This window comes from Moschus berezovskii, chromosome 11 (genome assembly GCF_049115385.1).
Source record: "Moschus berezovskii isolate FMDL1 chromosome 11, NW_MosBer_1.0, whole genome shotgun sequence".
Lineage (NCBI taxonomy): Eukaryota > Metazoa > Chordata > Mammalia > Artiodactyla > Moschidae > Moschus > Moschus berezovskii.
The window spans coordinates 34,613,208-34,634,998 of NC_142470.1; the positions used below are offsets into that span (position 1 = coordinate 34,613,208).

Consider the following 21,791-nt stretch of genomic DNA (forward strand, 5'->3'; position numbering starts at 1 on the left):
GGGCTTCTTTTCCTAGGGCAGGGGGATATAAGAAAGATCTGGGCAAGTACAAAAAAGAGCCTCTCTCTCATCTCTGGTGCCCTTGTTTGAATCATAGGATTCAAAGGAAGATGGTCAGAGTCACTGACTAAGCCTTGGAGACAAAAACTTTCATTGTCTCTAACTATAGGTTCAGCGGGATCTCTCCTTTCACCCAGGCCATGTATGGTGCCTGTCACACAGGCCAGTTCAGATTCTGTGTCACTACCTGGAAGAGGCACCCAGTCCCAAGCATGGGGGTCGGGGGCCCACAGGAGCCCTCTGAGTGAGAGCACCTCAGTTGCCCACCTCAGCTTCCACCACAGCAGTGAAGCTCACCCCATTCTTGCTCTTGGGAGTCACCCGTTCCCAAATGACTCAGGGTCACTCAACCAGTGACAGCTGTGGCTCGCCTTACAGGAGCTAAATTGGGAGTTGGAATGTCACACACACATGCCCCTTGTTCCCCACCCCCACGTTAAAAGCTAATATCCTCTCTGGGGAGTGAGAGACAAACAGCACTGCCCAGAGTGGACAAGAGGGGTTTGGGAAACAAAAGGAGAAATTTCCAGGGACAGAGCCAGGGAGAGAGGAAGAGAAAGAGCTACGTGTGTCTGGCCAGGGTACAGAGCAGAAACTAAAGCGAGGCAGAGAAGTGTCTGAAAACAGATCTAAGGACGAGGCAAACTGTCTTGAGGAAGGGACAGGAGACATAGCAGAGCTGTTTCAGGAGTGAGCAACAGAAGGGAACACACAGAGTCGGAAGACTGTCGAAAGTACACGAGGAAGGGTCCAGAGGCAGTGAGAGAAGGCCAAGACCAGGGCCAAGGCCGGGGTAGGCACAATCGCTGAGGGGATGAACTTCACGGTGGGTTTCAAGCCGCTGCTAGGGGATGCACACAGCATGGACAACCTGGAGAAGCAGCTTATTTGCCCCATCTGCCTGGAGATGTTCTCCAAACCGGTGGTGATCCTACCCTGCCAGCACAACCTGTGCCGCAAGTGCGCCAACGATGTCTTCCAGGTGGGCCGGGGCCGGGCCGGGGCAGGGCAGGCTGGTGAGAGGCTTCTTTGTCAGGTCAGCGCCGAGCACCCAGAAGGTGATGGGAGGAAGGCGCTACAAGGAGGCTGGTGGTGGCTGTCCTGGCCAAAGGGCAGAGGAGAGCCAGGGGTCCTAGCAGATCCCAAAGTAAGCATGAGTCAGCAGCTGCTCTGCAGGCTGGCGAGCATACAGCCTGAGCATGGACAGCCCTGGGATGCTGGTCTCTAAAGAGAAAAGGAGACCCGCATGGAAACTGGACAGGGAAGTGATCCTCTAACCAGGCTGTGTGACAGTCTGTGCTGGACTCTGCATTCCAGCTTGGAGTTGAGATTTCAAGAATAATATGGAGAATCTGGAGAAAATAGCAATGAGATAATGCAACATTAAAAAATGGACTGTGAGAAAAGTCCATGATGACAGTGAAATTATTTGTATTTAAAGCAAAAGACTGAGCACATCCATCTTGGAGGGGGTGGCAGGCAAAGTTAGTGGACAGAACACTGGGCATTCATCCTCACTAGAGGTGACACTTGTGTCCCTCCCCAGATTGGTGAGTCAAGAGACCTGCTGGTTAAAATGGATCGAGGTCACTTAAGCCGGAGAAGGCAGAGAATACATTTTACTTCTCCCAAATGGAACCAATTTTGGCTTGTGTGTGGTCACGGAGCAAAGCATAGCTAATCAAATTCACAGATCTCATTTTAGCTCCTGGTTTCAGAACTAAAAGCAGCATGTATCAGAATGGTTTATAAAATTGGCTTGCTTTCTTGCCCCATGCCCTGGTGTAGGTTCTAGTAATCTCTCAAACGGAACAAAGATCAGGGAGAGTGAGGGCTAAAGGCACACACACACACACACACACACACGAACACACGTGTGCTTACCAGTGAAGTAAAAGCTCAGAATAGACCAGAGCTGGCTGACTTAGTAGGCATGGCAGCGATAAGGAACATCATGAACACGCAGTCTTCATCTGTATCAGAAATTATAAGGAAACGTGTTGAGCACAGTGATTTTTAACTTAACCAAGAGAATGCTTCCCTTTTAAGTTCTTTGGGGCAGCATGTTTGGGGGGAAATAATGGACTGGCTAATTCAGATCATTCTACAGCTGTGCCCACAACCCACCCTTTGTTGCCTGCTGCCTTCGCTGAGCTCCATGGTCTCTCCTGCCATCTTCCCATCAAGGCCTTTTGCCATCTCCTATTCCTCTAAGTGTCCAAACCTGTCATTATTTGGCTCCAGAGAACCTCGGAGCCAGTGGTTTTCCCTCTCTGGGGTCTGATCATCCCAGGCATTCAGTCATGCACAACCCACATCTTAGGTTTTCCCTTGGTCTGATTAACTCTGAACATCCTTCAGGCTGAGATGCCCAGGAGGGAATGACAGAAAGATTTTGCCATCCCTTCTCATGAATTCGTAGTTAAACATTCTTTCATTAGAGCCTGAAATATGTGAAAGCAAAGAAAACTTTTGAAAGTGAAGGTAACATGTTCTGTAAAATAAAAGAGTGGTCAGAATATTCAAGTGCATGGCACACAGTGTCACTGGGCAGAGGGATGCAGGGAGGGGTCCTATATATGGAGACTAGAAGATGTGCATCCCTGGGTCAGGAAGATCCCCTGGAGAAGGAAATGGCAACCCACTTCAGTATTCTTGCCTGGAAAATCCCATGGACAGAGGAGCCTGGCGGGTTACAGTCCATAGGGTTGCAAGAGTCAGACACAACTTAGCAACTAAACCATCACCAGAAGATGTTCAAGTCAGTCTTCTGTATCCAGACACACTGTTTTGGTTCCCTGAAGGTCTGGAATGCTGATCTGAGCCCAGAGAGACTTGGGAATTGTTTGGGTCGAACCCTGTGCAGAATGTTTGGGAGATAACATGATTCCCAGGGCTTCGGGATGGTTCTATGGATCTGGACTAATGTGTATCTTTTAGTGCAGGGCACCCCTGGCCCTCCAAGGAGAGAAGAATGAAGCAGCTCATTTCCTTGCTGCTTTATTTGGGATGGCCTGGTGGGAGGCTGACCCAGTTCTTTGGCTGAACTTATGTATATACATCTCAGCAAACCTCCCTCTGAAAGATGAGCATATTTAGTTTTTTCACACGTTGCCTCCACATTTTGACAACTCTAGGCATAATCAGATTGTCTGTTTTCTAAGTATGGGGACAAGAATAGGACTTCTATATCTTAAACTACTTAGGAAGAACACACTTAGAACATTGCCTAGAAAGTTAATAGGACTTATAAAAGTGATACCAGTATATTACACACCCACACACATATTTTTTTCAAACACTATAAGAAATTTATATTATGAAAAGTGAATCTTCACCTTGGACCCTCTCTAATTCCCTTCTCCAGATGGAAGTAGCCATTACCAACTTTCTTGGGTACGCTTGCAGAAATTTTCCATGGTTAGGTAAACACGTGTGTGTGTGTGTGTGTGTGTGTGTGTGTGTGTGTGTGTTTATGCACATATTTAAGATAAATTTATCCTATACCTGCCTTGGTTTACTTTCTTGGCCGTTCCATAGCCACACATTCCAACATGCACCCTCCTTTTTAATGGCTATATAGCAGTCCATTGTTATGACTGAGCCACGGTCTATTTTACCCATACTCTGAAGCATTTAGATGATGCTCAGTGCTTTGCTGTCCTAAAAAACTACTGTCATGGACAACAAAAAATAATTTGGAAGGAGAAACTTCCCTGGTGGTCCAGTGGCTAAGACTCTGCACTCTCAATGCAAGGGGCCTGCATTTGGTCCCTGGTCAGGGAACAAGATCCCACATGCCACAACTAAGACCCAGCACAACCAAATAATTTTAAAAATATGAAAAAAAAATAATTTGGAGGGATTGTGACCTTAAAACATCAGGTTATATAAACTGACTCATTTGAAAAGACCCTGATGCTGAGAAAGATTGAAGGTGGGAGGAGAAGGGGATGACAGAGGATGAGATGGTTGGATGGCATCACTGACTCCATGGACATGAGTTTGAGTAAACTCCAGGAGTTGGTGCTGGACAGGGAGGCCTGGCATGCTGCAGTCCATAGGGTCGCAAAGAGTCGGATGCAACTGAACATCAGGTTAACAAAAAGAGTCAGGAAACAAAATTTTAAAAATTAAAATACTTCTTTGAGGTAATTACTTGCCGGTCCGGTGGCTAGGACTCCACTCTTTCACTGTTGAGAGCCTGGGTTCAATCCCTGGATGGGGAATTAAGATCCCATGGCAGGACCAAAAAAAAAAAAAAAAATTTCATTGAAAACGTTGAACAGTATTAAAGGTTTGGGAGGAAATCATCCATAATCCCACCTTCCCCAATGCAATTGTTTTCGTGTTTGCATATTATGGTTGTCTCTATACATATTTTTACATAGTTGCCATCACAATTTAACTCATTTTCTTTAGAGCTGTGATACAGTTCTCTTTCTCTCTCCCTCTCTCTCTGAATTTAAACAGAATAAAACACCAAAACACCACATTAACCCCCTTTAATTTCTCTCTTTCTCTTTGCACCCACTCAGCAACCGAGCATTTTGGCTAGGGGAAAGCTGTCGGTGTGGGAATTTGACACAAACATCTTCCCATGTGTTTCTGAATTTGTAAACTCTATTCCTTCCTAAACTGCTTTAAAACAGCCTGCGGTTTATTTTTATACCTGCCCCCACTTCACTGTGGGCACTTGTTTATGAGCTGCAACCTGTTGTAATTTAACAGACAACCAGAAGGCCTTGTGAGAAGGTTGTTCAGAAACAGCTTTTCTGGAGGGTGTCCATGTAGGGAGAGAGTTACAGAGATAGGAATAGCAAGAAAGGGGCCTCCTTCTATCATAAAGGGCAAACTGGGAAAGAAATGACCTCTTTTATTTCATCCCAAATTCAAGTTCCTTTTTTCTTTTATTTTCTTTCTTTCTTTTAGTCTTTAGGTTGCTTTGGGTCTTAGTTGCAGCATGTGAGATCTTTCAATATGGTGCACAGACTCCCCAGTAGTGGTGCGCAGGCTCAGTGGTTTGCAGGACTTAATTGCTCCATGGCGTGTGGGATCTTAGTTCCCTGACCAGGGAGCAAACCCTTGACTCCTGCATCACAAGGCAGATTCTTAACCACTGGACCGCCAGGGAAGTCCCCCAAATTCCAGTTCTTTACAGTCTAATTGTTAGGGCTGCTGTTATCAAGCACAGGCCAGCTGGTGAAAACCCTACACAGCCTTCCTCTTCAGCCACTTCCACCTGCTACTGAGGGCACTGAGGTGTCCCCTCCCCAGCCCAGCCTTGGGCAGGTCTCTTTTACGGGAAATTGGTTGATTGAAATTTTATGAACTATGTTAATCTTGTTTGGATCTTATTTGAGGGAAGAAACTGGGTTTACTGGGAAACAAAATCATAGACTGAGACCAGCACTCCTGGGCTCTAGTCCTACCAGTTTCTTCCTTAAGTGGCCATGACTGTAAAGCAGGTTGTTTCACCTCTTCAAGCCTGTTGACACACACATGGATAAACAGGGCTTTTAAATTGCTGTTTAACATCCTTGTAATTCTAGCAATCCGATTTCACAAACTGAAGAAACGTCATCACGTGTTTCCATTCCTTCAGGACTTTGCATTCAGTTTCTAGCGGCCCATCCTGGCTCACTCTTTCTTTTTGTTTTGTTTCTTGTTTTTCCTGGCTGCACCACTGGCATGTGGGATCTAAGTTCCCCGACCAGGGATCAAACCCACGCCCCCTGTATTGGCAGCATGGCATCTTAACTGCTGGACCGAGTAGGGAAGTCCCGTGGCTCACTCTCCTGCTTACCAGTCCTCCTCTGAGCCAGCCTCCTTTCACAAATCCCTGTGTCACACTCACTGCTAGGTTCTGTTGGGCAGAGCAGCCCTCCCCTCAAAACCCCTCCCCCACCCACAACTCAGCTTTTGCTGCCAATGCCTGGATTCTTCTAAAGGTCTTCAACTTGCTTCGAATGTGTGGTCTTCTGCCCCTGTTTGCCCACAGTTTCTCTAGTATATTCTGAGGTTCTGTCTCAGAGGACCCGCATGGTCCACTATTCATCATTGGCCAGGTCAACAGTTTAGGGGAAATAGCTGCCAACAACCCTCCTTACATCCTGGGCAAGTATCCCAAATCAGTATCACTCTGGGTAGCCAGGAAAGAGGGAAAACATTCTGAGAGAAGTGTAGATTCAATCAAGGAACTGCATTCACAGAGCATCTTTCTAGATGGAATGTTTCCATTGGATGCTGCAGACCATTACCAAAGAAATACAGCTTAAAAGAGAGACAGCTCATGGCTTCGGCAATGTTTCCCCCACCCAATTCCACACCCCACTTCCTACCTTCATAATAAAGGAAAGTGCTCAATTTCTAGACGTTAGTGAAAATAAAGATGTCATTTTTCCTATCAAGGTTCACAGAACCCTTGAATTCTACTCATTTGGGGAACAGTGGCCCCCAGGTTTAAGTTCTCCAGCGTCACAGGCACCAATGTCTTCGCAAGCACCAGCCTTGGAAGGTCTGAATTTTTTTTGACTCCCTCTTCTCCCAGGCAGCCCACTTACATCCACGCAATTGGCCAGATTCCACCTCTGGCATCACTGGTCTTTGCAGGGTTTTCTGCTTCTGTCTGAGGGCAAGACGGTGACTTGCTTGTGACTTGCTTCTGATCTTTGTGTCTATCTGGCAGCATGGAAGCGTGGGAGATCTTACTTCCCTGACCAAGGGTGCCCCCTGCAGTGGAAGCGCAGAGTCTTCACCACTGGACCACCAGGGAAGCCTGGGCCTTTACATCAGAAGCAATGGCCAGTCTTCTCTCCTGTGTATCCAAATCACTACTGTTAGATTAATATTCACTCTGATTTTCTCTTGCAGTTTAGAAGCCTTGCCTACAAAATTAAGTTCAGCTCTTTACCCTTGGATTCAAAACCCTCTAAGGTTTTACAATTTTTTTTTTAAAGCCCTTCATGGTAAAATCTACCTTTCAAGTTCCCTCTGTCCCATGACTCACTCTTCTACCTGTAATTTGAATGCCTCTAGTATCTTTGGTTTCCTGAAACTCTTTCTAATAACCATCTCCTGCTTCCTGTCTACCCTGTCTTCAAGTGGTATTTTCTTAAACACTTGTCTTAAACTAACACAGTTGTTTTTTTTTTTAAGATAAACCTTTTATTTATTTATGCTTCTCCAGTTTGTTTAAAACAACAAGAACAACCCCGTTAATATAACTGACAGCCCTTCCTCCCCTCACCCTTCCTTGGGCTGAGGGGTAGTTAATGGGGAAATGGCCCCAGGGATGAGGTTGACCATAAGAACCCCTTAGGGAGGTAATGGAGTGATGGAGTCTGAATCCCCTGCCCAGCAGACAGGGCAGCTTTAGTGTGTGAACTCAGGAGTAAACTAACGTAGGTCTGCCTAGTATCTTTTCTCCTGTTAATGCTTCTGGCTCTCTAACGCCCCCTGTTCATTCACGGCAGGACTGAGCACTGTATTTTTAAAAAGTAAACATTTATTCCCCCAAACACAAGGTCCTTGTACAAAATTTCAAAATTATATTTAAAAAAAAAAGAAGAAGGAAGGAATCACCCACAATTCTATCACTCAGTGGAAATTCTTGCAAAAATATTTAGCTTTGATTTTATGCATCTTATAAAGTAATTCATGGTTTATACAAAGAAATTTGGGAAACGTAGATGAATACAAGTAAAAAATTTTAAAATCCTATAACTCCCATCACCCATTTCAAAATTTGGATCCTGCTGTCTATATAGACTTCCATCCTGCTTTTTTCATGAGTCTCTCCCTGTGTTAAGAACATGTTAAAGATAGTTGCATTGTAATACCATTGTAGCTCATTTAGTCTTTACTATTAAATAACTGGGCTTCCCTGGTAGCTCAGGTGGTAAAGAATCTGCCTACAGTTCGGGAGACCTGGGTTCGATCCCTGGGTCAGGAAGATCCCCAGGATGAGGGCATGACAACGCACTCCAGTACTCTTGCCTGGAGAATCCCCATGGACAGAGGAGCCTGGCAGGCTACAGTCTGTGGAATCAGACTCAACCGAAGCAACTAAGCAGCAGCGTTAAATAACCAGCATGTTAATATCTGAAAAAACAATTTTACTGTTTATTCTGGTTACAAAAATAATACAGGTGTGTTGTGAATTTTTTTTTTTTTTTTGGCTGCGCTGGGGCTTAGTTGCAGCATATGGGATCTAGTTCCCTGACCAGGGATGGAACCCAAGTCCCCTGCATTAGGATCTCAGAGTCTTAGCCACTGGACCACCAGGGAGCTCCTATTATGTAAATTTTAAGCCTCATCAATAATATAAAATTGTAAAATGTATAAATCCATCTAAACACAGTAGGGCTATTTCAGAGAAGATGGGATTTCAGGAACTGTCAATACCAAACAGGAAGAGGGCAATCCAGGGACAGCTAGAGGAAGGCACAAACGAGAGATGGTGGATTCAAAACAGGGACATGGTGCCCAGCAAGATGTGAGAGGAGAAGGTTGCTATAAAAACCAACAACGCTCTTCCCCTACACTGGTCAGTGTTCTTACCATAAATATATCCATTAAGGCTTATTGCTCAGAGAACGTCAGTCTTTGAATGGAACTACTGCTAAGTACAAATCCTCTTTTTAGATCTGAGGAAATCTGAGCCATAAGAGAAATTATTTTCCCAAGGTCATAAATGGCAAATCCCAAACCACATCTTCAGATCACTGCTACTTTCCCTATATCATCTTGCATTAAATGCTTTCAATTAAAATACAGAGATGCTACCAAGAATGGGGAATAATTTTATCTGCATATCTAGTACAGATGACTTTCTCAAGGTAGTCACTCGGCATTTGCAAACCGTTTAGGACACAAGACACACAAGTTTTGATTAGGGGAGGGAGTTAGGAAAGGGTTAGAGCAAATGTCCCAAACTTCATTCTCTGTCATCTTCCTGATTTTTGCCAAAACTGTGTACACCACCGTACTATGCTTGAGTATTTCTACTTAAAAGAACTCACTTTGGGGACTTCCATGGTGGTTCAGACCCAGAGCTCCCAATGCAGGGATTCCTTGGTCAGGGAACTAGATCTTGCATGTACCAAGAACCTGCATGCCGCAACCAAAATCTGGTACAGTCAAATAAATAATTTTGTAAAAAGGAACTCACCTTTAAAGATGAAATATTTATAATTCTAAATGACAAAATCCACAAGAAATCACCAGTTTTATAGGCTGGTTATTTTTTTCTAATATACATTAAGGTAAACACATAAGAGGGCTTCCCTGGTGTCTTAGTGGTAAAGAACCCGCCTGTCAATACAGGTTCAATCCCTGGGTTGGGAAGATCCCCTGGAGAAGAAAATGTCAACCCACTCCAGAATTCTTGCCTTTAAAATCCCATGGACAGAGGAATCTGTTGGGCTAGAGTCCATGGGGTCGCAAAAGAGTCAGACACAACTTAGCAACTAAACGACAAACACCTAAGAAATTTTTATGACCATCCCCATGCCGCCTGGAATCTTTCCAGTATGGATACAACATTTTGGGAAACAACGCACACTGGGGTAGCACAGTGAGGGTGTCTGAGCTACATAAGCTAGCAACATGTCATGCCATGAGCTAGAAGACTCCGAAAATCCAAAAGAAAAACTTTACTGTTTATTAGTAGTCAAGTTTAGCCCTAATACCAAAGGACATATATACACACACGTATGTGTCTGTATACACACACACACACACACACATATACGCTTCAGGGTCTACTCTAGCAAAGGAAGTTGGATGTGGAGTTGGGTAGGGGAAACATTGCTAAAGCCATTACAAAAAGGAAGAGGTGCCCTCGAGGTTAGGAGGAAAGCCAACCAGAGGTAGAATATGGCAGGAGGAGTTGAGCTGTGGAAGAGGGGAGGACTCCAGGACCTGGGGATGAGTGGCAAAGCTGTGCTCAGCTGTGGCATCTACTCCAGGGAGCAGCACCAGCCTGTGGCCCTGGGTGCTCTCCAGCTTCCAAGAAAGCTGCTCTTCAAACAAGGGACTGAGGTTGACTGCCTAAGCATTGATTGCTTCTCAGAGCCCCTGGTCCTGGGAGCATGGTTTAGCCAGGATTAGCCAGTGGGATGAGCCACCAAGGAAATTTCTTTGGCAGGTGTGGAAGTGGTGATGAGGTACCGTGCCTCACCAACCCACCTCAGGTCAATCTCTGCGGTGAGTCCTCACTGTGGGGAATCTGAAGTAGGACCCTTGACCAAGATAACCCTTGATTACTTCTTCTCTTTTGTAGCACTGTGGTAAAGTACACATAAAGTAAATATTTACTATCTTAACCATCCTTAAGTGTGCAGTTCAGTGGCATTAAGAATATTCACATTGTTTTCAACCATCACCACTATCCATCTCCAGAACCCTCATCATCCCAAATGGAGACTCCGTACCTATTAAATAATAACTCCTCATTTCCCTTCCCCCAACCCCTGGCAACCACCCTTCTATCTCTGTGAGTTTGACCATTCTAGGTACCTCATATAAGAGGGGTCATACAGTATTTGTCCTTTTGTGACTGGTTCTTCTTTAATCAAGGAGACTATGCTTTCTTCTTAAGTGAACGATGCAAAGAAATAGAGGAAAATAGTAGAATGGGAAAGACTAGAGATCTCTTCAAGAAAATTGGAGATACCAAGGGCATTTCATGCAAAGATGGGCACAATAAAGGACAGAAACAAGGACCTAGCAGAAGCAGAAAAGATTAAGAAGAGATGGCAAGAATACACAGAAGAACTATACAAAAAAGGTCTTAATGCCCTGGATAACCATAATGGTTTGGTCACTCACCTAGAGCCAGACATCCTGGAGTGTGAAGTCAGGTGGGTCTTAGGAAGCATTACTATGAACAAAACTAGTAGAAGTGATGGAGTTCCAGCTGAGCAATCGAAAATCCTGTGAAAGTGCTGCACTCAATATGCCAGCAAGTTTGGAAACTTAGCAGTGGATGCAGGACTGGAAAAGGTCAGTTTTCATTCCAGTCCCAAAGAAAGGTGATGCCAAAGAATGTTCCAAGAACCATACAGTTCTACTCACTTCCCTTACTAGCAAGGTAATGCTCAAAATCCTTCAAGCTAGGCTTCAACAGTATGTGAACTGAGAACTTCCAGATGTACAAGTTGGATTTAGTAAAGGCAGAGGAACTAGAGATCAAATTGCCAACACCCATTGGACACAGTAAAAGCAAGGGAATTACAAAAAAATATCTATTTCTGCTTCATTGTCTACACTAAAGCTCTTGACTGTGTGAATCACAACAAACTGTGGAAAATTCTTAAAGAGATGGGAATATAAGACCACCTTACCTGCCTCCTAAGAAATCTGTATGCAGGTCAAGAAGCAACAGTTAGAACTGGACATGAACAACAGACTGGTTCAAAATTGGGAAAGGAGTAAATCAAGGCTGTATAGTGTCACCCTGCTTATTTAACTTAATATGCAGAGTACATCATGTGAAATGCTGGACTGGAGGAAGCACAAGCTGGAATCAAGATTGCCGGGAGAAATAGCAACAATCTCACATATGCAGATGATGCCACACTAATGGCAGAAAGTGAAGAGGAACTAAACAGCCTCTTGATGAGGGTAAAAGAGGAGAGTGAAAAACCTGGCTTAAAACCCAACATTCTAAAAACAAAGATCATGGCATCCGGTCTCATTACTTCATGGCAAATAGATGTGTGGGAAATGGAAAAACAGTGACAGATTTTATTTTCTTGGGCTCCAAAATCACTGCAGATGGTAACTGCAGCCATGAAATTAAAAGGTGCTTGCTTCTTGGAAGAAAAGCTATGACAAACCTAGACAGCATATTAAAAGCAGAGACATCACTTTACTGACAAAGATCTGTTTAGCCAAAGCTATGATTTTTCCACTACTTATGTACGGATTTGAGAGTTGTTTTCTTCATTTCTTTAATCAAAATTGAATTGTTTGTTGAAGCAGTTCTTCCAGAAGGTATCTTTGTCCCTTGTTCATCATGCTTTCTTTTCCATTTCCTTTTTGTATTATCTTGGCTTGCATCTCCTGTTGCATCTCTTCTGTTTATCAGTCCTCTTTAAATAGGGGTAGCTTTATCTGGTACTGAGGTTAAATTCGTCACTCAACCCTGTTGACCTTGGCTTCCTTCCAAAAGCAGACTGGCTCTCTGAATGTTGTCATTGGTTTGTAATCTCTGTTTACCTCTTTGGCTTCTTGGATGAATAGAGGGGTATGACCTGAATTAGTAGGCAGCCGAGTGTCTCAGCTTGGTTATGTTGCCTCAGAATATTTTTCACATGAATCTGATGAATTATCTACCCTGGGGGCATGTGTAGCCATGGGAGGAGTTCTCCTGTGAGATTTGAACTATCTCTCCACAGACAAGAAGGTCACTCTGGTTGCCAGCTAGCATTCTGTGGCACAAGGGGTTTTGGTATGATGAGTCATCTTCTGTTTATTTCTGTTGAAATAACTTCAATCCACAGTTGCACAGTTGACTTTTAGGGTGTCCTCTCTTTCCTATGTGAAAGGTTTCTATATGAAAGGATGATGCTTGGTCCTTCATGACTCTTTTACTAAAATACTTCACTTAAGGCTCAGAGAGAAAAATGTTAGTTTTGGGCATCATTCTTCAATGGACCTAAACTTTATTGTATCTGACAGTGTAGTATAATGATTATTCTGAGTATAATGATTACTCTGACCCTGAGGTCAGAGTGCCTGAGTTCAGATATTGATTTTGCCACCAAATGGCTGATGACCATGTGCAAATTTATTAAACTTTTCTGGGCTACAAGTTTCCATCTTTGAAATGGAGCTAATGATATGAAATGAATTAATACAAATAAAAGGATTTAGAGCAAAGCCTGGCATAAACTAAGTGTTCGATAGGTGTTAGACTTGTATATTTCTTACTATATTTCTTGTAGTCCAGGATATAGGGGAAATGTTCATCTCCTCCACCATCTTCTTAAAAAAATATTTATTTATTTATTTGGCTGCTCTGAGTCTTAGATGCAGCACACGGGATCATTCAGTCTTCGCTGGGGCATGTAGGATCTAGTTCCCTGACCAGGGATGGAACCTGGGCCCCTGCCTTGGGAGCTCAGAGTCTTAGCCACTGGACCACCAGGGAAGTCCCTTTTCCACTATCTTTACAAGAAATTCTTGAGAGTTCAATTCAAGAATGTGTGGAAAACCCCTAGCACAGTGCTTGACACATAATAGGTCCTCAAAACATGTGTTGACTGTTAAATAATGAGTATGGAGGAAGGGTGCATTGTGAGGGGCAGAAATTAGCAGAAGCTTTAGGAGTCTGTCTGCTCTGGGCCAAGACTTTAGAATATGCCCCCTGGACTTCCCTGGTAGTCCAGTGGTTAAGAATCCACCTGCCAATGCAAGGGACACGGGTTGGATTCCTGGTCTGGGAAGACTCCACACGCCACAGGGCAACTAGGCCCATGCAACACAGCTATTGAGCCTGTGCTCTAGAGCCTTCGAGCTGCGACGACTGAGGCCCATGCAATAGCCTGTGCTCCGCAACAAGAGAAGCCGCTGAAATGAGAAGACCACACACCACAACGAAGAATGCTCTGCCCTCTGCAACTAGAGAAAACCCAAGTGCAGCAGTGAAGACCGAGCACAGCCAAAAATAAAATAAAATAATTTAATTATATAAAAAATAATACGCCCCCTTTCCTCCCATTCAGACACCGAGCATATTTAAATGCTTGCCATCAGCAAATCAAAAAGAAGTACGATTCCAGGAGTTTGCAGGCTTAGAGTTTTCCTAACACCACCTTGTTCACTTGGATTCTAAATACTGAAAGATAATTGTATCAAGCAAACAAAAGCCCAGGGATCTCATACTTTAACCCAGTCTTTAAGCTAAACTTAACAGTATGCATACAATTCCAGTTACTAAGAAGGATTTATGTTTATTTACACAAACACAGCCTTGGGATAATCTCATGCTAATCTTTTTAGCTTTATGATGGGCTAAAGTATTAACTTCTTATAATTTTCAAGAAATCCCACCAAAGGCTTCCGTCAAGGCTCAGTGGTAAAGAATCTGCTGGCCAATGCAGGAGACTCAGGTTCAATGCCTGGTCCAGGAAGATCTCACATGCTTCCGAGCAACTAAGCCCATGCACCACAACTACTGAGCCTGTACTCTAGAGCCCGGGAGCCACAACTCCTGAAGCCCAAGCACTCTAGAGCCTGTGCTCTGCAACCAGAGAGGCTTCTGCAATGAGAAGCCTGGGCATTACAACTAGAGAGTAGCCCCTCTTGCCACAACTAGAGAAAAACCCGCACAGCAGCAGAGACCCAGCAAACCCCAAAATAAATAAACAGATAAAATTAAAAAAAAGAAATCCCGCCAAAATATGATAAGGATTTGGAAAAGTTTATAGAACCCAACTGTGGGAGATACATCTAAAAACACAAAGTCACAGGTAACTACCCTCTCCATCACTCTCTTGAGTGAGTGTTCTTCCAGCCAATTAGGTTCAGCTGTAAAAGACAGAAAACCAAAAATAACAGTGAATTCAAGTAGGTAAAATTTTTTCTTCTCTCCAGTGAAAGTGGGCAGTCCAGTCCTGCCTCATCAGAGACTCCTTTTATCTTGCCATTCTCAGCATGTGGCTACTGCATGGCTCTAGATGGCTGCTTCAGCCAACGCCATTTCATCTTCATTCCAGTCAGCAGGAAGGAGAAAAGAGGAAAAGTAGGGCATGCCTTTCACATTGAAGATACTTCCTAGAAACTGCACAAAACATTTCTATCTATATCCCATTGGCCAGAACACAGTCATCTCGTCACACCCAGCTGGAAGGGAGGCTCGGTTGCATGGTCTTTATTCCGTGTGTCTTACTAAAAATCTAGGGTCTTTATTATTGAAGAAGAAGAAGAGGTAGATATTGAGGGACAACAAGCAGTCTGCACCAGTCTTTCATCTCTACTTCTCTACCCAGACCAATTCTTTCTCTTCCCTGCAGACCAGGCTTCTCTGTTCACAGTGTCTGACCCCTCACACTGCCCATTTGTACAGATTTCGGGATGGACACAATGTCGGCTCTTAGCTCAACTCCACAGGTCTTTTTTCAGTTCAAAAGCTGCACATGGTCTAGTCACCTCAGCCTCTGTGTCTCCATTCCAATTTCCTAGAGAGAAAAACTGATTGGTCCTATTGGGTCAGATGATCGATCATGTCCTCAATTCTGAGTCAACCCTCTGTGGCCGCAGCCATGGCAGGGCTCTCCCTTTTAGGATGGGATGGAGCAGATTCTCTCAGGGGTATAAATGGGAGGAACTGTTGATCCCATCTGGTGAGTCCTCCTTCCAAGCTTCCTCCTGTCGTAACACCCAGCCCACTGGATGGAGTTGTCAGTTTGCTCTTCCTGAGGGCAGGGATAGTCATCTTTTCCCCAGAGTCTAGCAATTACTTGGCACACTCAATATTTGTGGTAGAGTGAATAATCCAGTCTAGTCCTTAATTGTGCAGAGGTTGAATGCTTGCCCAGACATGCACAGTAAGGCACTACAGGAGCAGAACCCAGGAGCCCTGATTCCCTGTGCCTGGAGAGATTTCCCAGGATTACCCGGCTCCATGTGTCTGCTCTGTTGTTCAGCATTTGTCCCTGTGCCCCTGCCAGGGGTTGCAAAGAATCTCCCCCACAAGTGGCCCACGAGCACCCTAGGCTGGAGGCTATTGGCTGCACCACTCAGAGTCCATTTCCCTTTTCGGTCTTCCTGAGGCCAATGTCTCCCCACAGCTCCAAGCTGGGCCCCTTTGAGGAGGTCTTGCCCTGACAAGGCTTGATCAAGCTAGGCTCTGGATGCAGCGACACTCAAAGGGCTGGGCTGAGTAACGAGACAAAGGTGGGAGAGATTTCCATGGCCACCCACCTGGGGCTGCTCTCAGAGGAGCGCCCAGCCATAGAAAAGAGCGGGTGGGAACTTCCTTGGCGGTCCAGTGGTTAAGACTATGTGCTCCCAGTGCATGGGACACGGGTTCAATCCCTGCTTGGGGAACTAAGATCCCACATGCCACGCAGCACACCATGGCCAAAAAAAATAGCTGCTTCCTCCCCCTCCGTCACTGTCCTACTTCCCAGCCCCCGTCACCTTCCTTCCCGCCCCCTCCAGTTCCCCCATAACTCACTGGGCCTTCCTCTCACTCTCTGCACCCACAGGCCTCGAACCCTCTGTGGCAGTCTCGGAGCTCCACCACTGTGTCTTCAGGGGGCCGTTTCCGCTGCCCATCTTGCAGGCACGAGGTGGTCCTGGACCGACATGGCGTCTATGGTCTGCAGCGGAACCTGCTCGTGGAGAACATTATCGACATTTACAAGCAGGAGTCCTCCCGGTGAGCTGTTAGGGTCTAATTTCTCTAAAGTGCAGGGCCTGGGACACAGCCAGGGAGCCCATCAGGGAGAAGCTGAAACAATCAACCTGCCTCTTCAGTTTAGTGACGAGGGGAGTGGACCTGAGGGGAGGAGGGACTTGCCCCCAGTTCAGTAGGTCACCAGCTTGGGCGGCCTCCGATTCCTGGTCAGCGCTTCCCCCTCTTCACCTGGGAGGGGCTGGCCATCCATCAGCAAGGTCCTTGCCAACCCCCCATGACCTCGCTCCCTGTGGGACTTCCCTGCCCCCTGGAATAGAAGCTACTCTTGGATCTAGGCCTCCTGTATCCTGTATGTAGCTCTTCCTCAAGTGAAGAGGAAGTCACCCGCCTGCCCAGCCACAGCAGCAGCTGTCGGGGCACAGAGGGTGGCAGTGGCTGGTGGAGGCTGAAGAAAAATTGCTCAGGGGGCCTCACATGCTTGCCCCCCTACCTGGCTCCTGACCCCCACTCTCACACTGCCCACCTCCCTGCAGGCCACTGCATTCCAAGGCTGAGCAGCACCTCATGTGTGAGGAGCATGAAGACGAGAAGATCAATATCTACTGTCTGAGCTGTGAAGTGCCCACCTGCTCTCTCTGCAAGGTCTTTGGTGCCCACAAGGACTGTGAGGTGGCCCCACTGCCCACCATTTACAAACGCCAGAAGGTATCAAACAGCAGAGGGAGCAAGATGGGGGGGAGCGTGGAGGTGGGGACACAGGATGGGATCCCAAACTGCAGCCTCTTACTCCACTTGACTTCAAAGGCAGGCAGATCAGGGCTGAAGTCCCAGCTCAGTGTGTGACCTTGGGTAAGTCACTTGACCTCTCTGGCCCTGACGTCCTTCCTCCCTTGTAAAATGGGGATGAAAATGCTTACACTTGAGAGTTGTAAGGATCATACAAGAAACGGGTGCAGTATGGTGAACTCTCAAGGCCATCTCACTGTCATACAAGTAGTTTCTACATAAAACATTATTTAAAAATTAAGGGACTCCTCTGGAGGTCTGGTGGTTAAGCTTCCAATGCAGGGGGCACTGGTTCAATCCCTGGTTGGGGAACCAAGATTCCACATGCCATGCAGTATGGCCAAAAAAGAAATTAATCAGTTAATTTTTAAAAAAATAATTGAAAAATAAAATAAAAATTAAATTGATAGACAGGTGGAAAGTAAAGGAAAGCTCCAAGTGTGGGTACAGTAGGGAGAGAAGGAGGGGGGGTGAGATGTGAACAGAACCCTGAATGATAAGCATGGAAACGTCAGGATTTCCCACAGGGCAAATTATTACTGAACTAGACAGATGAGGCTATGCCTACAAACTCCTGAAACTTGGGGGACCTACAACAAAGACCCCCGAGGATCACAGGATACACTGGAATCCCAGGAATCCCTAAAGTGGTCAGTTGTGCCACCTGGCTTTTAACAAAAGCAAATGCAAATTCTGCCTGGTGTAAAAACTCTCAGTTTAGGCCTTGGGTTTTTCTTAGATTAAGATCAACATAAGATGAGCTCACAATTGAAGATACACAAAGAAATGTACTCATGAGTGAAGTCAGCAGAAACAAAATTTTCAGATTTAGACCCTCAAGAAATTAAAATACTGGAATTATTAAAGAATGTAAAGTCAGCTTTGTATAAAATGCTTTAAAAATGGAATTTAAAAATAAGCAATAATAGACTATCAAAGGAGAAGGCAAGGGCACCCCACTCCAGTACTCTTGCCTGGAAAAGCCCATGGACGGAGGAGCCTGGTGGGCTGCAGCCCATGGGGTTGTTAAGAGTTGGACAAGACTGAGCGACTTCACTTGCACTTTTCACTTTCACGCATTGGAGAAGGAAATGGCCCACTCCAGTGTTCTTGCCTGGAGAATCCCAGGGACGGGGGAGCCTGGTGGGCTGCCGTCTATGGGGTCACACAGAGTTGGACACTACTGAAGCGACTTAGCAGCAGCAGCAGACTATCAAAAGTACAGATTTTACAAAGAACCAAACAGAGCTTTTAGAAATGAAAATATAATTGTAGAAAACAAGACTTTCAAGGGACGAATTAAATGACAACTTTCTCTCAGTAAGAGAGGACTGGGGAATTCCCTGGCTGTCCAGTGGTTAGCACTCTGTGCTTTCACTCTTGAGGGCCTGAGTTGGGGAACTAAGATGCCACAAGCCACACAGCATGGCCAGAAAAAAACACATTTTTTTTTCACATAAAAAAATTTTTTAAGGGAAAGAGAGGACTGAAAAAATAGCTTAGATATAGCACTGGGAGATGAGGAGGTTGGGAATGAGAAGGTCTAACATATATCTAATCAGAGTCCCAGAATGAGAGAATAAAGAGAATGGAGAAGAGGCAATATTATCTTAATGGATAATCCTGAAGACCTTTCCAAAATTGATGGAAGATAAAGCATGCAGCCCAGTGCCTGGCATTTGATGGATATTTGGTGAATGTCTCTTTCTCACTTGGTGGTGGAGGACTTCCCCTCTCCACTTCCTTCCAGACTTTATAGACTGTGCTTCCAAACTTTTTGAATGGTACCTAACTCTCTAGATCTCTGTCAGAGTTGCCCTGAAGATGCCCTGATGGTGGAGTGGAGGGGACAGTCCTCTTCTGGGTAGCCCTGGCCAGGGAGGGAGGGGCTTAGCTCCAGACCAGGTCCTCCAGCCCTCAGTGCTGGCCTCTGTGTGTGGCAGAGTGAGCTCAGCGATGGCATCGCGATGCTGGTGGCCGGCAATGACCGTGTGCAAGCAGTGATCACACAGATGGAGGAGGTGTGCCAGACCATCGAGGTGAGCCTGGACAGGGAGGGAGGGAAAGTTGCTGGGCTCCTAGAAGTGAATCACAAATAGTAGAATGTGCTTACCCAGACTGCTAGGTTTGAATCCCAGCTCTGCCCTCCTCTGTGACTTTGGTCCAGGGACTTAACTTCTCAGTGTTTGGGTTTGCTTGTTTTTAACTACGTAAAAGAGTGATGATGATAGTAATATGATGGCTACCTCCATGGATCTTTTTGAGAATTAAGTGAGATAATACAAATAAAAACCAGAGTCAGAGAATTAGGCAGCAGCACTCATGAAACTCCTTTAAATATATAGTGTTATCATCTGAGAGATTAGATCCTAAAAGTTCCCATCACAGGGAAAAATTTTGGTCCACTATGTATGGTGCTGAATGTTAACTAGACATATTGTGGTGATCAGTTCACAATATATACAAATATTGGATCATTATGTTGTACACCTAAAGCTAATATGTTATATGTCAATTAAACCTCAACAAAGTATATATCAGTATTATTACTGAAAAGATCTGGGAACCAGCAACCCTTGGGTGGAGTCCAGTCTCTGCCACTAATTTGTGGTTGCAATTGACAGGTCACATCTCTTCTTGGCTCCCGGTGACTTCCATTAAGTGGGGAGTGGGACAAGTAGCCTGATGCTCTCCAAGCTATGAGGTCTCATGCTTACTCCTGGTTTTTCAGGAAAACAGCCGGAGGCAGAAGCAGTTGCTGAACCAGAGATTTGAGGGCCTGTGTGCAGTGCTGGAGGAGCGGAAGGGTGAGCTGCTGCAGGCGCTGGCCCGGGAGCAGGAGGAGAAGCTGCAGCGAGTCAGGGGCCTCATCCGCCAGTACGGAGACCACCTGGAGGCCTCCTCTAAGCTGGTGGAGTCTGCCATCCAGTCCATGGAGGAGCCGCAGATGGCGCTCTACCTGCAGGTGGGCCCTGGGGGGAGGGGGGGCGGGCAGTGGCAGGCCACCTAGTGGCTGGAGTGGGGGCCTTTGCAGTGGGAAGCCCGATTCAAGTCTTACCTCTGGCTCCTACTTGCCCCATGGCTTTGGGCAAGTCACCCTCTCTATCCATTTTTTTCCTTAACAAATTGGGACATGCATCCCCCCTAACCCGCAGGACAGTGGTGGGCATCAGAAATGGGATATTGCTGGAGGTTGGCACAGTGCTTACTCTCACCCTCCTTTATTCCCTGCAGCAGGCCAAGGAGTTGATCAATAAGTGAGTAGGTGGAGCGGGAAGGGAGAGGAAGGGGTGGGCGGGGACTCCACTGACAAGAGTGGGAAGCGGGGAAGGTGGGGGGCGGGGGTGTTGGTGCTGGGAGTCTCCAGCTGAGCCGCTGCGCTGCTGCAGGGTCGGAACGATTTCGAAGGTGGAGCTGGCCGGCCGGCCGGAGCCGGGCTATGAAAGAATGGATCAGTTCACCGTGAGCGTGGAGCATGTGGCCGAAATGCTGAGAACCATCGACTTCCAGCCAGGTGAGGAAGCCAGGATGGGAGGGAGCGGCCGGCCGCTAAGACTGGGTGTCCAGACCCTCTGGGTCGGGGAGGGATGGGGGTAAGACGGCCAGAGAATAAGGGACCCCAACTCACCCATTCTTCTCCTGGCCTAGGCACTTCTGGGGAGGAAGAGGATGAGGAGGTCGCGGTAGAAGGGGAAGAGGGCAACGCAGGACCAGAGGAAGAGCGGACGGATGGGCGGGAAAGTGAGTGTGGACATCGGCGGGGCCTGGCGGGGACCCCCTTCCACCGTCGGGCCAGCATACTCTCGGGGGCATCAGGGATCGCTTGGAGCCGCTACTCCCAACCTCAACCAGGAGGGGCGCGCCCCCTAGCGCGCCGGCCGAAGTACAACTTTCTTTAACACGATCCATCTCTCTGGGCTGGTGGGAGACCGGGTTAGGTGGGGAAATGGAGGAGAAACCCTCCTGCCTAGAGAAACGAGTGAGCTGGGCTTCGGAATTGCCTTGTTTCTTGGGCGCGCCCGCCCACTGAGCTTTCTTTCCCAGGCACAGGCCAGCACTGACTCGCTCCTGTTGCAGATCCTGCGCACCCGGGTCCCGGCCCTCGGATGGTGAACGACCTGAACAGAGACCACCGTGCCACCCAGCCCGGCGCCCCGCCGCGGGGGAGGGGTTCAATAAAGAGCTAGTGCTTCCCGACCCGCAGCTCCTTTCACTGCTCACTCTCTGAGCCTGTGTTTCGGAGACATAGCATCACCATCCATCCCGCCCTTCTCCAAATCTGGGACCTCTTGAGGCGGAGACGGGTGTGGGGGGCTGCTGTGAAGCAGAACGAACCCTTTGGGGGCACCTCCTTGATATTAGGCACGGATTCGCGAGCCCAGTGCCAAGAGAAGAGGGTCGGGGGTGGTGCGGCTGCACTGGGGCTTGACTTCCTGGGAGACTTGGAGACGATGGGGACCCCAGGACCCTGGCCGAAAGCAGTTCTCACGGAGCCCTCCCACAGCATCTGGTTCCCTCTCGCCGGCCTGGGAGACCCCACTTTCCCACAAGCTCACACCCTGCTGTGGCTCCC

The 21,791-nt window shown here is 46.6% G+C and overlaps 1 protein-coding gene across 3 annotated transcripts; it reads left to right on the forward strand.

The window, feature by feature from the left end:
• The first annotated feature begins 500 nt into the window (after positions 1-500).
• Positions 501-21,429, forward strand: TRIM54 (tripartite motif containing 54). 3 transcript variants are annotated; one of them, XM_055400276.2, is made up of 9 exons: positions 501-1,042; positions 16,281-16,453; positions 16,966-17,137; positions 19,162-19,257; positions 19,950-20,183; positions 20,456-20,475; positions 20,608-20,732; positions 20,867-20,959; positions 21,296-21,429. In XM_055400276.2, exons 1-9 carry the CDS (start codon positions 875-877, stop codon positions 21,403-21,405), a joined length of 1,191 nt encoding a protein of 396 aa, XP_055256251.2. In that variant the 5' UTR covers positions 501-874; the 3' UTR covers positions 21,406-21,429. The 3 variants fall into 3 exon arrangements, with proteins under 3 accessions (XP_055256251.2, XP_055256250.2, XP_055256252.2); XM_055400275.2 differs by having other exon boundaries at positions 20,453-20,475; positions 21,296-21,428; XM_055400277.2 differs by having other exon boundaries at positions 502-1,042; positions 20,453-20,475; positions 21,263-21,422.
• The last annotated feature ends 362 nt before the right edge of the window (positions 21,430-21,791 follow it).